This window comes from Aythya fuligula, chromosome 15 (genome assembly GCF_009819795.1).
Source record: "Aythya fuligula isolate bAytFul2 chromosome 15, bAytFul2.pri, whole genome shotgun sequence".
In the NCBI taxonomy this organism is placed as follows: Eukaryota; Metazoa; Chordata; class Aves; order Anseriformes; family Anatidae; genus Aythya; species Aythya fuligula.
The window spans coordinates 11,863,099-11,878,700 of record NC_045573.1 but is presented as its reverse complement, the minus strand read 5'-3'; the positions used below and the strand labels follow the sequence as shown (position 1 = coordinate 11,878,700).

Genomic DNA, 15,602 nt, shown 5'->3' with positions numbered 1-15,602 from the left:
CCCTGCGGCCCCAAAGCACAGGGTGTTTCTGCCCTCTCTTTTTCTCTGTGGCAACCATTTATGCACTTAAAGGCTGTCGCACATCTCCTCCAGGCTTCTGCTCTTCAGTCTGGACAACCCTATTCAGGCAGTTTGCTCTTTAGTCTTTAGGGCTCTGATCACTTCTGCTCTTCTCTGTATTTCCTTCAGCTGTTCTCTGTATTTTCTCAGGTGTGTTCACAGCTGATACCATGTTTCAGTTTAGTCTGGGGTGAAACTTTTGCCTTTTTTAAAGTCAGGGTGGTAGGAAGGAGCTTGGGAGTCCTGAATATCCTGGAGCCAGGCGGTAGGTACAACCTTTCAGTTGTATCAGTGCTGCTCTGACATCTTGCTGAAGTTGTGTTTGTAACTTGTAACTGACACAGGGCAGGTTCTGGTAAAGGCTGAACATCTGGGTGTTATGGTAAACGTTTCCAGTTAAGAAGGAGGTCTGCAGAGAGAGCAGTGAGCTCTGTTTTCACCTGAACGTGCACGTACAAACTGTCATGGACTTTAGCTCTTAACTGACTGCAAACATGCGTTGTTGCCTTCCAGTGGAAGCTTTGGTTTGTTGCAGTGAGAAACACTCTTACTTTTCCTGCTTGTGTTTCGCTTATCTGCTTAGATATTTGTGTTTTGATTGTGAGGTGGTCAGGGTGTTTCTGGTTTTTCACTTGTGTTCAGCCCTGTGTGTTCCCGCATGAGGCCCCTGCGTTGCCAGTGTAATAGAAATTGCTGTTATCAGGTGAAATAGGTGATGCCTTGAGAAAGGAATCAGACATTACCAACACGTGCTGATTAGGTAGAATGGGTGGTGCTTTTGTGGTCCTAGCAAGTTAAAGAAGGCAGAAGGGGAAGCAAGATATGGGAGGAATCTCCAGTGGGGGAGAAAAGAGGTTGGAGTTAAAGCTGATTTGCTTATCTTGCAAAGCAAAAGGGCTGGTGCTTGTGAGAAGAGGACTACTGATTGTTTTCAAAAGCATGTTTGTTTTCTACTGTTACATCTAAGGCAACATAAAGAACAACTGCTGCTAAAAAACACATTTTGTCTCTCCTTCGTTGATGCCAAATGTGGCACTTGTGTGACCCCCTGATGAATTAGTCTGAGGACTTAAACTGGCAAGAAGCTCTCAAGAAGGAGAGAATGCTTCTCGGTTAGCTCAGCTGCCCAACGTAGTGTGTGGTGGGATCTGGCAAACCCCAGAAGTGCTGTATGGGAGGCAGTGAGACTAGAGGGATGGCAAAGCACTTCCCACTGGGTTGACTCAGATGTAGCCTGAAACCGCAGCTGAAGACCACAGCTGATAGATGCAGCTGTGTTGAAGAGCTTTTTATGAAGTGCCAAATGAGAATGCTCTCCTGCGAGTAGTTAGAATGATTAATTTGCAATTGCTCCCCGAGGCTAGGGATGGAAAATAAACCTTTCAGACAGTCCCGAAACTGTGCTAGCTTTGTAATTAAGTTACTGTCTGCAGAGTGGTGGGTACAGTCAGATAACAAATGGGCAGGTGCACGGCTGTTCAAAGCATTTCAGCAATTGCCAAGATTCACAGCAGTAGGACCAGGCTGCTGCTGAAGTGCGGAAACAATCTCCTTATAACCTGATGACATGACAAAGTGTGCACCTTGTTCAGGTGATCTTAACTACTTTTGAGAGCAGCGGGCACTTGTCAGCATTAATGACCAAATTCTAGTTTAGGCAGGGCCATCCTGTGGTGCAAGACAGATGTTTCTGGTGCTTCTCCTGACACACTGATTCTTAATTCTCTCTGAATTATAAAACATGCAGACCGAGAATTGCATCCTTTTGTATAGCACTAAGCGTGCTATCAGCACTTAAATGGAAGTTTAACGTCTTCTCTTGATGAAGCTATCCAAAGGTGCCTTAGGCATGTTTTGATCAGAAGGGGAGGAAATAAAGCCGGTGCTTCTGAAGTCTTAAAATGAGATTTGAAAGATGTTCTTAGCATTATTGGCTTTTATTTTTCTAGCGTGTTCAAATCCCAGAGTCTACTGCAGCAAGAAAGAACTGCCAGCAGAAACTCCTTGGCAAGTCGTATTGCTTCAGGCTACAGCAGGCTACGAAGGCCATCAAAGTAAAGGTAGGAGCTTGAAACTGCGCCTCTGAGGTGACCTTGCCTCCAAGCCTTGGAGCTTCAGAGGTCCCGGGTGAGGCAGTGCTCGGTGCAGGACAGAGAGCAGCCAGCTCAAAGTTCTGCTTTGCTTTGGTTGCTCAGAGCGGGATGTCGGAGCTGAGTGATGAAGCCAGCGAGTCGGAGCTGCTGAGCCGCAGCCTCTCCATGTGGCATGGGGTCGGACAGATGATCTGTCGGGAAGAACTGGATGTTCCTCTGGACTTGCACACGGCCTCCTCCATCGGCCAGTATGAAGTGGTGCAGGAGTGTATCCAGCGGTAAGGAGGGGCTGGAGAGGGCACAGCTCTCTTGTACTTAGGGACTTAGGTTGTTTTTTTTTTTCTTCCCCTCTGGCTGCCGTACAGGTCTGCTTAACATTACAAGAAGGGCACACCATGGAACTCCTGATGTGTTCTTAGGCACACAGTTAAAGGGAGCAATCCTGCTGGTTAAAAACGATCTCTTTGGTGATTTGGTGGATGTTGTTCCAGAACTGGTAGGAATTCCCATGCAGGCTTCAGTGCTAGATTTTGTGGGTTTTTTTTTCAGCCTTCTTTCAATGTGGTGGTAGTAGCAGAGACTGCTGGAATCTGCTGTGAGCTATATCTCCAGGCCAGTAGTTCAGCTGAATTCTTTTCTGTTATTTAGTGGAGATCTGGATTTGAATAAGAGGAACTGTGGTGGCTGGACTCCACTGATGTATGCTTCCTACATTGGCCATGACACCATTGTGCACCTGCTGCTGGAAGCAGGAGTGAATGTGAACATCCCGACGCCAGAAGGACAGACACCGCTCATGCTGGCCTCCAGCTGTGGAAATGAAAGTGTTGCTTACTTCCTCCTCCAGGTGCGTATCCTGTAATAAGTCGGTAAAGCCACACTGCATGGTTTAAATGCACAGGGTAGAATTCTCCATCAGTTGTGACCAAAGCTTGCAATTTGTTCTGTTGAGTCCAGCTTCCTGACAGGGATTTAAACTTTCTTGGTATCACACCACAGAGGGGCAGTGGCTAAGAGACCCAGCAGAGGGGATGCAGTAAAGAACATTCTCTGTTCTCTTGAAGCAAGGCGCAGAGCTGGAGATGAAAGATATTCACGGCTGGACAGCCTTATTTCACTGCACCAGTGCTGGACATCAGCAGATGGTCAAGTTCTTACTCGACAACGGGGCAAACGCCAACTGCAAGTAAGGAGGAATCTGTCACTTCGCAAAAGATTTCCTATTTCAGATAGGAAAGCAACAGTTGATGTATGAATGCACTCAAACACAGACAGGAAGAAGACACCTGCTTTTGTCTTCTACCCTGTGCTTTAGGAGGTGTGGTACACTATTAGCTAGTACAAGGACAGGTGACTTGCAAACAGAACAGTGGAGGCTGCCCATGTTGCTATCGCTTATTTAAACTAGTACAAGAGCAATTAGATTTACTACTGGCTTAATTATGGGATAAACTCCAAAAGAAAACAGGTGCAACTGTTCCTGAACTCAAGTTCAGCTTCTAGTTTTTGGTGTGTGCAGCAAATTCGTGTGACTTAGGAGCCACCTGTACGTTTGTGTATTGAATTGCCTAGGGACAGCAAGAGGTTCTCGGTTTTGCTAGCTCCTGAAAAATAGATTTTGGCAATTAAAGGCAGACAGGCAGCTGGAGGAGCAGCATGTTGCTGTGCAGGGTAACGCTTTCTGCATCTATTTTATTGAGATAGGCCAGAATGCAGTGTGTAATATATATATATATATAGCCAATATGCTGTATAGTTTGTGATCAGCTAAGGGTGGAGGCTGAAAGTGTCTTATAATGATATGGCAAGGAGTGCAGTGCATTTTTTGATTACTGTAGTCCATGTGTGTTTGTTCCCTTTCTAGGGAGCCTGTGTATGGATATACACCTCTGATGGAAGCAGCTGCTTCTGGCCATGAGATAATTGTTCAATATCTTCTCAATCATGTAAGTGTCTGGACAGATCTCTGTAAAGCTCACAATCTGTGGTTTAAGCCTTCAGAGAGGGAGAACCACAAGGCTAACACCATAACAGTTCTAAGTGTTGTTTAATCACTGATGGTCATCTTTGATCTAAAGGAATGAATTTCAAGGCTGTTCTAAAAGTAGCTGTTTTCTGAAGGCTCGTACTCTGTGCACTGCTAGTCTTGCACAAGGAGGAGGAAGTCTGATGTGACTGAATATTGGCTGAATTAGGAAGCAGCTAATGCAGTGAGTTTACAGATTTGTGTGCTTGGACTACTGGGCATCTTAAGTCTCTATCCTAAAGTTTATTGGCATTCATGTCTTTTGATGTTAAACAGTTTTTAATAGCCCACTTAGCTGGTCCAGCTTACTTCCAGAAGGAGGCAGCAATGCAAAACATTTCAGATAAAACTAAGTAGCTCCCAGTGGCAATGCACAAGAGCCATATGCCTCCTTGGGGATTGGGAAAACCAGATAGAAAGGCAACGAGGAATTCATAGTGGAGCTTGAGCTATCAAAGGTGCGCCTGTATTTCTGATGGGCTTGGAGAAATTAAGACAATTCTTTAGCTTTCTTGAAGATAATTTTTTAATTAATTTTAATAATTATTTTTTTATATACCTATCTGCTCTGAACACTTCAAACGCCCATTTTTCTATAGGGAGTGAAAGCAGATGTCAGAGATAACACTGGAGCCACGGCACGGACACTGGCTATGAAGTATGGACATACGAAGATTGTGGGGTTGATAGACTTGCATGCAGCCCCAGTACCCAAGGTCTTCTGCAGGGGTCCAGGTAAACAGGTTTTAGTTCCTTCATCTTAAGGTAGAACGTGAAGATAGGTGCTTGATGTCTTGTAAGTATGGGATTACATATATGGGGTAATATTAGCTGGTCTGTCTTGGAAATACCAGTATTTTTTTTAGGATGTAAGAGGCACAGCTCCAACACTTTTTTTCTTGCCTGCTGGCCCTTTCCTGACCTAGTTGAACTTTCACCCTCTCTTTTAACACTTCATTTTTTCTTTTCATTGGTTTTATAGGACCAGTAGTAAATGAGTAGGTACATGAATTATCATGCTGCTAACAGTCTTTGTTTGGACTACAGGAAAATATGAAGAGCTGAGTTCTTCAGATGAATCGTGTTCTGCTCCCCAGAGACAGAGACCTGTTCGTAGGACCAAGGGTCCCAGCATCCATGATGGGCCCCAGGCTTTGGCTAAGATAACAGCAGTTGGAATCGGGGGAAAGAAGCAGTCTCGCTATGGTGAGAATAGTTTGAAGCCTAACTGAGAGTCCTTCATGGTCTCAGGTGCTTTACAGCTATTTCTGTGCCAACAATTTTCTTTTCATTTGGGTTTTTCTATGCATGGTTTATACAAAAAGGAAAACAGTGAACTCCCTCATACAAGGCTATAGAGCTTCTGGTTTAAAACCAAAGTCTGCTGAATGCACTTCTGAGAGCTGGATATCGAGTGGAAAATTATCTGTAGAACAAGCACCGCTCTTACTTCAATTACTGTTCCCCCTCACTCTTGAAAACAGCCCAGCTTCTCTTTTGAGGTGGGCTCAAAGGCTTGAGAGCCCTTCTCGGCTGATGACAAAGGAAGAGGTCACACAATCCAGAAAATAACTGATAATGAAAGGAAATTTGCTACACCTGGACCTGTCAGCTTTGTTTTCCTTGATGCTTGAAGTACCACTTCAAAAAAAAAAAGTTTTCAAGGCCTTTGTAGAAGGCCAAGAGAAAGATCATTGTAGTTCAGACATCGACCACTGGATGCAGTGGTATGAACTTGCCTTCTCATGCATGTGTCGTAGCTATAGGTATTCCTCGGGCTGTTACCCAGTTTTCTGAAATAGCCAATATGGGCTTAAAAGCATAGTCAGAACTTGGTTCATTCTCTCAACACAGATGCATACACCATGGGCAGTGACTGTATCAGCACAATAGTCAGCATCTGAAATGGTAGTGGGATGTTAGCACAGATGCAGCAGGGTTTGTTTTACAGTGTGCTTGGCTGGGGGGGTGAAGCGCAGTTGGCACTTTGCTCTCTTAAGCAGATGTTTTTCCACTTAGTGTGGGTGTGGAGATAAAAAGAAATGCTTGAAAGCTAAGTAAGGTACAGCTCTGATATAAGGCTGTTTCCTCTGACTTTTCATCAATGCCACCATCTAAATAAAGTCCAGCTATTTGTTTGTGTGAGGGAAACTATGTATATGAATTCTTTCCCCTGTGCTTTTTAAAATGGATTCTGCTAGTTGAAGTGACAATCTCTTGATTATTTTGAAATCCCTGAATGAATGCTCTTTCTGCTGGAACCTCCCCGGGGGACCTCCCTGGTAACTTGAATCTTAACTACTCTGTTCCTTCTCCCTTTTTCGTGCACACAGAGCAGGTCCCTCCTCAGGGCTATGTTACCTTCAATGATGATGGCAGCTGTGAAGCAGATGGTATCCGGAACCGGGATGTTACCTCTCCAATTAACGAGCAGGATGTGGAGAGCAGCAGCAGCAGGGGTAAATCACTGTGTTGGAAAAAATAATCTATTTGCAAAGCTCACCTGGGTGTGGGACCAGCCCCTTGGCTTCTGTGTTCACTTTCTGATCTGTTTAGCTGTTAGGCAGCTGTGGTCACTGGATCTTCACCTCTGACCTGAGTCTGTAGCATCATAGTATTGTACCAGTGGCCAGAAACAGGTTGTGCTTGACCCTCCAAGCAGAGAGTGAGACGCCCCAGTGGGCAGGGAGAGGAAAGACCATTCTGAATGCTGCCTTCACCTCTCTCTTTAGTACTAGGACTGACCTTGAGAAATCCCAGAACCTGGAGTTGGAGGGGCAGAAGGGAGGCATTCTGGAGTGAGTAAGACACTCCCTTTGTAAAAGAGGTCCAACAAATTGCCATTAACATGTTGGGGGCTGAAGTATCTCCCTTCTGAGGAAAAGGCTGAGAGCACCAACGTGGTTTAGTGTAAAGAAGAGAAGGCTCTGTGGGGATGTCAGTGTGTACAAATCCAAATGGAGGGTGTGAAGAAGACAGATCCAGGCTCTTTTCAGTGGTGTCCAGTGACAGAACAAGAGGTGGCAGGCACAAACTGAAATTGCCTCTGAACGTAAAGAAACAGTTTTTACTGTGAGGGTGACTGAACACTGGAACAGGGTGCCTAGATGGGTGGAGACTCCCTTCTTAGAGATGTTGCCGTTACGTGATTCTCGGTGACTAGCTTGAGCATGGTTTGGGACAAGATACCCTTCAAGATACCCCTGACTGTTCTACGATTCTGTGAAGCAGCACGAGGAAAGCATCTCTGGGCAGTTCCTAAACTAATAGAGGGTAATGTGGCACTGTGCTTGCTCTGCTCAGAGAGATTTTCCCTGGATTTCAGTAATGGGAGTGAGGGCTTATTGTAGGTAATAATCCACTTGTCCACCCTGTCACCAAGAGCCTCACAGAAATACACAAACACACACTTGGCCTTCCTGCTCTCTGAGGTACTAAGCAGGCTAGGAGAAAGACTAGTGCATGGGATCAGACTTGTGACATATCTGTCTCAGAATTGTCTTGTAATCATGAGTACTGCACGTGAAGGAGAAACCCATAACAAGACTTCCTTTATGCCTTCCAGGAGACTTCCCTGATTGTTGTGTGGCAAAAATAGTCTTGAGTGTAATAAAGCTCAATCTCAAGATTTTTTTTTTTCTTGTTCTTTTCCAGAGGATAATGTTTTCTTCACCAACAACTTAGCAACCATCAGGAGCAGCAGCAGCAGTAGTGAATGCCTGACCAAAGCCCTGGGGGTCAGCAGCGAAGGCTCCTTGGAAAGCAATGAGGTGAGGTTGTCCTTTTTCCTTTCTCTGCCTTCAGTTTGGCCTGTGCTGTCACCCTTCCACAGCCTCCTATGATTCTACCTCCACAGAAGGCTGCATTACCAGGCTGGGTGAGAAAAGGTACATGAAGGCACACGAAACCAAGTTTCTGTATTTGAAGATTACACATTGGTTTTTGTTTGATCTCTGTCTAGTAGCCAACTATCAAAGCATTCACTCGAGTAGATTTTTGATGTTGAGTGAATGGTTTTTAAGCTCTCTCTGTTGCTTCTGAACTCTTTTTTTTGAGCAGTATCTATCTAGCAATCTGTAAAGGACATCCCTTGCTAGAGCTGGGTCAGTCCTTTAGCGTGGTGAGATATTAGGCAGTATCATAAGATTTGGAGAAGCACAGTAATGCTACATTGGCAGTGTAAAATACAGAAAAGGATAGCAGTTATTCAGTGGTTCAAGTCACAGCTCACACCCCAGAGCCAGCTCTGGGCGGGTATGTAGAAGGGTTGGGAACACAGATCCTGTTTCTTGAGGTGCTTCTCACAAATAGGAACTCAGTGCGTTGTACTGGTTTGGGGAGGATTTGGTGCTGCTCTCTGCTCCCGCATGCTGCTTCATAGGCTGGAATTGCAAGAGCCTGTTAATTCCAGGCCAGTCTAGAGCAGTGCTATAACAAGGTGCCATCTTGACAGTGATTTGATTCAGCCCTTTCTAAAAAGGTTTATATTCATCATTGCTTGTGTTTGTAGACCATTGTCTGGATTTAGAGCTTTAAGCTTGGAGCCTGCACTTGTTAGACGTAGCGATCCTGGCACCTTTTGCATGACTGTCCTTGACCTTTACATTCCCTGTTGTGTTCTTTCTTTTTCAGGATTCCGACCACGCAAACAGTCCTCCAAGTCGGAAACAAGCCAAAAGCTTTAAGGTCAAGAATCGCTACAGCAACAGTGATAACCAGTGGACCCACTGCCCAGGGAAAGCTGGAGGCTCTAGTCAGCACCTCATGCTTCCAGAGCCCCCTGCCTATACAGGACCCCAGGTAACTGAGGACAGAAAGCTATCTTTGAGATGATGCAGACCACATCACTGTAGCAAGCCTGGGAGGTTTCTTTGAAATTGTTCAAGCTGCTTTCCTGGCCTTCTTGGATAAAAGGAAAGTTGTCATCAAAATGTCTTTGATGCCAACCCCCTGCCCAGTATCAAGTACTTGTGAAAGAGCAATGTCTTGTACAAAGAACTGCTGGTTTAGGTGTTGATGTTGCTTGGAGGGATATTGCAGATCCTTCAGGGCTGTGGTGGGCACTAGGGCAAATGGTGGGCCATTAGCTGTCTCTTCCTCAGTTGTTACAAGAGGTAGTAGCTGCAGTGCACAGGCCAGGGGAAGTCATGACATGCTGGAACCCAGGAAGGCATAACAATTACAAGAGGAAGCAGATGTTTATGGTGAAGAAGAGAATTGATGATGTTGTTTGTGAGAGCATAAATAGTTTTTGTATGGGCTGCAGGACCTGGCAACGTTCCTTGAGCAGATTGGGTGCCTGAAGTACCTGCAAGTGTTTGAGGAGCAAGATGTTGACCTCAGGATCTTCCTGACCCTCACAGAGAGTGACCTGAAGGAAATAGGCATCACGTGAGTATCTGTCAGGTAGTTCTTATCTCTTCCCTTAAAATTACAAATGCAACCTGGTAAAGAAAGCTTAGCTGGTGAGTGCTTCTCTGTTTTGTAAGTCTCCCACACAATTTTGATATCTCTTAGTTCTTGGCCACAGCAAGTTTTTGTTGTGGACGGTGCCCTTGGAAGAACCAGGAGGTTGCAAAGGTCTTCCAGGCATCCTGTTGGGCACGGACAATGCAATGTTTGCTCCCTGACAGTTTGTCGTTCTCCCACCAGCCTGTTTGGACCTAAGAGGAAGATGACTTCTGCCATTGCCCGATGGCACAGCAATGCCCGGCCGCCCAGTGATGCCCTGGAGCTGGCCTATGCAGATCGGCTGGAGGCTGAGATGCAGGAGCTGGCCATTCAGCTGCACAAGGTAAGAAGTCTGCCAGGAGCTGATCAGTGGCTTTTCATGGTCTAATGAGTGACTGGTAGTGTGTTTCTACATTCTGCCTCTAATGGACTGGGGTAAAGGAACAGGCATAACTTCCAGAGGACACACTAGGTGTTGAGTAGATCAGTTAACCCCATAAATGCAAATCTTCCCCTCTGCATCTACCTGAGAACTAAAATGAAGGGGGTGAGGGGAACTGAATACCTGCTTTTTCTGGTAGCATCACTTCACATGAAGTTGTGCAGCTATCTGCAGATGGGCTTCTACTGATTTAGCAAATTGGGTCTTCTGCATATCTTTGGTAAAGGAGAGCAAGAGGAAATTGTAACTTTGGAGCTGGTCTTGGTGTGGATAGGATCTGTGTTCAGTGTATAAATCTTGGGCAGTTCCATTTCTGCTGGTTTTGGCACGTTTCTGCAGGGACCCTCTGGCTGCCAAACCCATTAAAACAGCAGGGACGTGTCAGAGGAGGCACTATGAGAGTGATGCGCAGGACTTGGAGTGATGCACACTACTTGCAGTGGAGTCATCTGCCCTCTTTTCTGCTGCAGAGGTGTGAAGAGGTGGAGGTGATGAAGGGCCAGGTGTGCCAGGAGCAGAAGCTGCGTGCGGTGGCCGAGAGCTGTTTGATGGAGCGGGATGAGAGCTGGAATGCCATCCAGTGCCAGCTCAGGGAGGCTCAGGCCATCACCAAGGATGCTGGGGTCTTACTGGATCAGATCAAGTAAGTTCTTCCCAGCAAATGTCACTGAAGCTAATGGGGCAAATGGGGATTTGGGCTATGCAGAGATCAGAGGTCATACTGTCACTCTTACAGGTGATACCTTAGGGTAAGGCAGGACAGCTCACAAGGCATCTGAACTCATTCTGGATCCTCTGTGGCTTTCTCTAGTGGAAAGTCATGGCCATGTGAGCAGATCTGAAGCCTTGATTTATAAATGGGCTTCATTTATAGAATGAATATTTATATATTAATTCATATAAATGGCATGAGTTATAAATGGGCTGTTTTTTTCAGAGTGCTGAGCGCTCCTATTCCAACTCAAAGTTGAAGGATCTCAGCTCCTTTGGAACCAAAAGCCTAAGTGCTTATCTGAGGCCCAAGTAATAGGGAGCATGTGGCTTGGTGACTGCAAGAATGCAGGAAAGAGTTTCTAACTTCCAAAGAGTATCAAAGGACTTCCAGTTGCCAACCCTGGCTAGTTAAGAAAACTCTTTTAGCAGCTCTGATGCCTAACAGAGAAAAGCCTGCCCTGCCTCTGAGTTCAGTCTTCCCCTACCTGCTATAATGTCCTTTGTTGCCTTTGTGGTACTCCTCTCCGTGCCCCAGCTGAGCCCCTGTTCTGTCGTGGGCCCTGATCTGTCAGTCGATAGGACTGACGTGTCCTTGAAGGTGACAGTGGTCCTACTGCTACAGTCTCTAGCCCAACAGGGAGAAGGCTCAGCTCACTTCCAAGCCAGGGATTGGCTTCCAAAGGACAGCAGAGTGATATTCCCAGAGCACTCTTCCCACTGAGGAGCTGAGGCTGCACTGTTTGAACTGATAGCATGATGATGTTAACCAGAGAACCTTTTGTGTGCCCCTGATGACTGTCCTGAGGTAGCTTCATTTGCCCATTAGAAACATTGGACTGGGGTTGATTCTCATATTAACCAGATGCAGCCCCTGGCTTAGGCTTTCTCCTGCTCACCCCACCCCCTCCTTCTCTTCTCCCCCCGCAGCTCCTCTGTGGACAGGGGCAGAGATTGCTGTGGAGATGGGGCACAGTGGAGAGCGCCCCGAGCTTTGTCTGGGGCACGTCTTCCTCTTCCTGGGAAGGAACAAGGAGCAGTTTGTAACCCAGGGCGTTAGATGTGGTCCCTCGGCATCCCAAGCAGGTACTTGCAGGATGTAGGAGGGCACAGACCGGCATGCTGTTCCAGAAACCACCCTGTGCACTTCTGACAGGCTTTGTCTTGTTTGGCAGATCCTGTCAAGCAGAGCTGTCCTCCCGGCTAACCCAAGAGCAAGCAGCTGGCAGAGCGCTGGACACAAAGGTGCAGCTGGGAACCGGTGAGAGTTGAGTAGTGTGTCTGGGGAAGGGGGAGAGCTCATCGAACCAAAGAAACAGGAGCAGGGGGTGGGCAAACGGTGGGAGACCCTAGAGCAGGCTGTGTGCTTGCCTTTCAGTGCTGAGAGGGTGAGGCTAGGTGTGATTTGGAATGCTAGATAAGCAGGTAAATGCTTACGTGTAATAAAAAAAAGTCTTGCTTGGGGAAAGCATCTGAAGTAGCCAAGGAGTTTGGGCTTTCACTGCAGCAGAGTTTCTCTGAAGCTCTTGATCTCTAGCAAGGCAGAAGTCCTGGGGTCTGGTAGGTGTTTCTGGCTAAAAACGTAGAGCTGTAGCACAGGCACTCAGTGGCAGTTGTGCTTAAAGATCCTGTGGCTTCACCTTCCTGCACTGCACTGTGGGCCCCTCAGGTGTGTTACTGCACTGTGCGCTAGAGCAAGGTCTGAATCAGAAACAGTGGCTGGTTCAGTGACCCCGTCTGGTGGATCGTGCTGCTCATGTAGTGAGGCAGACGGCTGTACGTGGCTGGGTAGGGTTGGCTCTCCAGCTCCCGATCACAAGGAGCTAGCAGATGGTCCTGCTGCCCTACATGATGTGCTCTTCACTGCTTGTGTTTTAAAAGTGACGTAATCAGAGACGATTTCAGTCTGCTACACTTAATCTTTGAGATCTGTCTTACTGTGCGACCAAGCCAGTATTTGAGGGGTGGGGGAATCACAAGTGGTATAACTGGGGGAAAAAACTCGGTTTCTGTTGTGGGCAGTTCCAGTTCCCTTCACATGTGACTCAGAACCCTCAACTGGAACCACTTCAGGTGTAGACACCTCACAGCAACACCAAGCCCTTGTCTCCTTTGTTGCAGAGCATGCAGATTGACAAATGTGTGTTTTCTTTCTTGCAGTGCGGGAAGGATGGCCACCTTCCTTGAAGTCTCTGAGCTTGCCTGAGCTGTCAGCTGTTCTAGAGAAGTGTGTGGGAGAAATGGGTAAGGTGGGGGAGAGGACGCTGGTCATGTGAAGTGACCGTTGTGCTGGAGGGGAGGCATGGTGTTGCGGACTTCTGATGGTTTGGCAGTGGTAGGGGTTGGAGGGAACAATCCCCTCTCGTTCAGGGAAGTCTCCCAGCTATGAAGCTGTTGCAGGCATTTTCTTGCACTTACTCTCACCCCAAACACTGGGCTCTGCCTTGGCATCTGCTGACAGGTCCAGACTGAGAGAAGGGGATCCATAGCCCCCTGTGTTCTCCTTGCTGCTGTCCTCTCCTGCTGCTCAGTGATCAGAGCTGCATGTGAAGGGGTTCCCAAAGCATGTGCCCTGCAGACAGGAACTTGTCCCAACAACAGGCACATTTTTGTTCCATGGGCCCTGCAAGGAAGGGGATGGCACAGAGGCAGGATAATGGTGGCTGAATGCAGCCTGCAGCCTGTTCTTTACCACTCACTGGCCTGTTGCTAACAATGAGTTTTCCTTTTGGTTTGTCCTCAGGTAAAGCTCTGCAGACTGTGACTCAAAACCTCCAAAGGCTCCAGGCCCCAGGGCAGGGCGGGCAGAGCTGGCTAGAGCCTTAACAAAGCAGGATGGTGAGTGGGAACTGATGACAGCTGGAAAGGGCTGGGGAGTTGAGGGAGCATCATTCCTTGCAGCAAGCAACAGCCACCTGTGGCTTGTGCCCAGTGCTTGCTCAGAGCATCCACCCTGAGGCGTTACTCCCGTCCTCACGTGCCCTTCGACTGGCTTTTTATTTGGAAAAACCTGTCTTTGTGCCTCCCTGGAAGGGTAACTGTCCTGTTTTTTTCCTGGTGGCTGCAGGAATACTGACGTCGGGTGACTGTTCCACCCGGAAGCTGAGTGTGCCTGGGAGAGTGAGCGTGAGCACTGTGCTGGCAGCACCGCAGCTCTGCTGAGAGCTGGCTGATGTGTGGAAGAAGGTCTCGGCCATCAGAAAACGTGCCTGGGAGAACGAGGGACAGCAGAGGACAAGGACTCAGCAGCTGTATGGGCCTGACTGTTGTTTAGGTTCCCCGGAATGTGTTGTCCATACTGGAAGGTTAAGTTAAGAGGACAAGCACTGAGCCCAAAGGGTTTATCTGCCTTAAGCTCCCCGTAGCCTTTGTCATTCAGGGCTGCGCGGTGTTAGAAAGCTGACAGCTACCTACAGCAATCAGCTATCCTTTTCAGAATCCCCTCCTGCAGGCCTCCAACACACGTGGATTGGTAGTTGCTCAGGAGCTGACACAGAAAATGTATCTGAGGCAATAAGGAGGGCAGGCTTGTTGTGGATGAGTAAAGTGAGCAGAGGGGGTGATGTTTTGCAGTGAGCTCCAGAGAAGCTCACACAGCCCTAGTCTCTAGCTGGAGCAACTTCCCTACTGCTGTCTCGGATCTGTACTTCAAAATCTCTCCTAGCCAGCCTGCCTTGGTTCAGTTCAGATTCTTGCCTGCCTCTGGGGTCGCTTTTGATCATGTTTTTCACTCCCAAATAACTGTTTTTTTGTGGTAAAAGCTTTGTGGCAGAGACTCCAGTGGTCAGGTTTGTCGCTGCCAAGATCCCAACACTGACAGTGGTTGCAAGGCAGATGTGCCCCTGGAAGGACATGAGAGGGAAGGAAAAGCTCAAGACTGTTTGGTCTCCTTTGCCTCTGGCAAGCAACAGAGTGCCAAGGCGGGCAGAACAAGAACAGAGGAATAGATCTGTCCCCACGCGGGAGGCAGATTTAAAAAAAATAAAATAAAATCATATCCCAGTTGCAGATGTAGCTGCAGTGCTAAGCTTTAGTCCCCAGCTTTGCCTGCCTTTGGTTTCCAGGCTTCAGTGCTAGGAAATAAGGTTGCTGAGGCATTCTTGTGTTGGCACTTTGTGTGTTTTCAAAGGGCAACCGCATGGTGCAGGAAGAGGCCCCCTCCCAAGGGGACTGCCGGGTCTCTTGGAGCTGGGCAAACAGCCACAGGGGCTCTGGTGACAGTTCCATCGTAGAAAACAGCTTCCAGCAGTGTGCAGCAGCTCTGTTCCTGCCTATTGCTGAGTCCAAGGTGGGTGGGAGGGGGGGAGGGAATACCTGTGGTCTGACTGTGGCCTTAACGAGTCTGGAGAAGTCCCCTTCTCTTTGCTGAGAAGGGAGAGAAACTGTGTTCTGAGTTTTGTTTTGTTTTTTAACCTTCAGCGTTTGTGATTAAGTGCAAAAAGCCATCCCAGCTCCATCCTTAGCTAGTTATCTCCTTCTGATCAACTGCCCAGGTCTACTTAGGCTTGAAAATGAGTGCCTTTGGTGAAGGTGACATCCAGCTGGGCTGTCCCAGTGAATCGTCCCTGGGGCGCTGAGGCAGGTACGTACACCACTTGGCACACCTGCACTGCTGCAGCCTGTATGCACCTGGCAGCGTGCTCAGCTGGGGAATGGTGCTCCCTATTCATGTTTAACTCTTGAAATGAAAAAGCTGCCCTTGTGTGCCTTGTTTGGGGAATGACATGGGTGTATGCAGGTGCCAAGTGCTGCAGGCAGTAGGACAAGGCTGCAGGAACTTTCATACTGAAGCACTGTTGTTGTGGCAGAGGCAATTATT

At 47.6% G+C, this 15,602-nt stretch overlaps 1 protein-coding gene across 2 annotated transcripts; it reads left to right on the top strand.

The window, feature by feature from the left end:
• The first annotated feature begins 263 nt into the window (after positions 1-263).
• Positions 264-15,070, top strand: ANKS3 (ankyrin repeat and sterile alpha motif domain containing 3). Of its 2 annotated transcripts, XM_032198030.1 has the most exons (18): positions 264-325; positions 2,010-2,120; positions 2,256-2,431; positions 2,802-3,000; positions 3,218-3,339; positions 4,018-4,099; positions 4,779-4,914; positions 5,227-5,385; positions 6,513-6,638; positions 7,834-7,949; positions 8,812-8,979; positions 9,446-9,570; positions 9,832-9,973; positions 10,543-10,715; positions 11,959-12,044; positions 12,944-13,027; positions 13,527-13,621; positions 13,851-15,070. In XM_032198030.1, exons 3-17 carry the CDS (start codon positions 2,262-2,264, stop codon positions 13,607-13,609), a joined length of 1,971 nt encoding a protein of 656 aa, XP_032053921.1. In that variant the 5' UTR covers positions 264-325; positions 2,010-2,120; positions 2,256-2,261; the 3' UTR covers positions 13,610-13,621; positions 13,851-15,070. The 2 variants fall into 2 exon arrangements, with proteins under 2 accessions (XP_032053921.1, XP_032053922.1); XM_032198031.1 differs by lacking the exons at positions 12,944-13,027; positions 13,527-13,621; positions 13,851-15,070 and adding an exon at positions 11,714-11,869 and having other exon boundaries at positions 11,959-12,010.
• Positions 15,071-15,602: the final 532 nt, after the last annotated feature.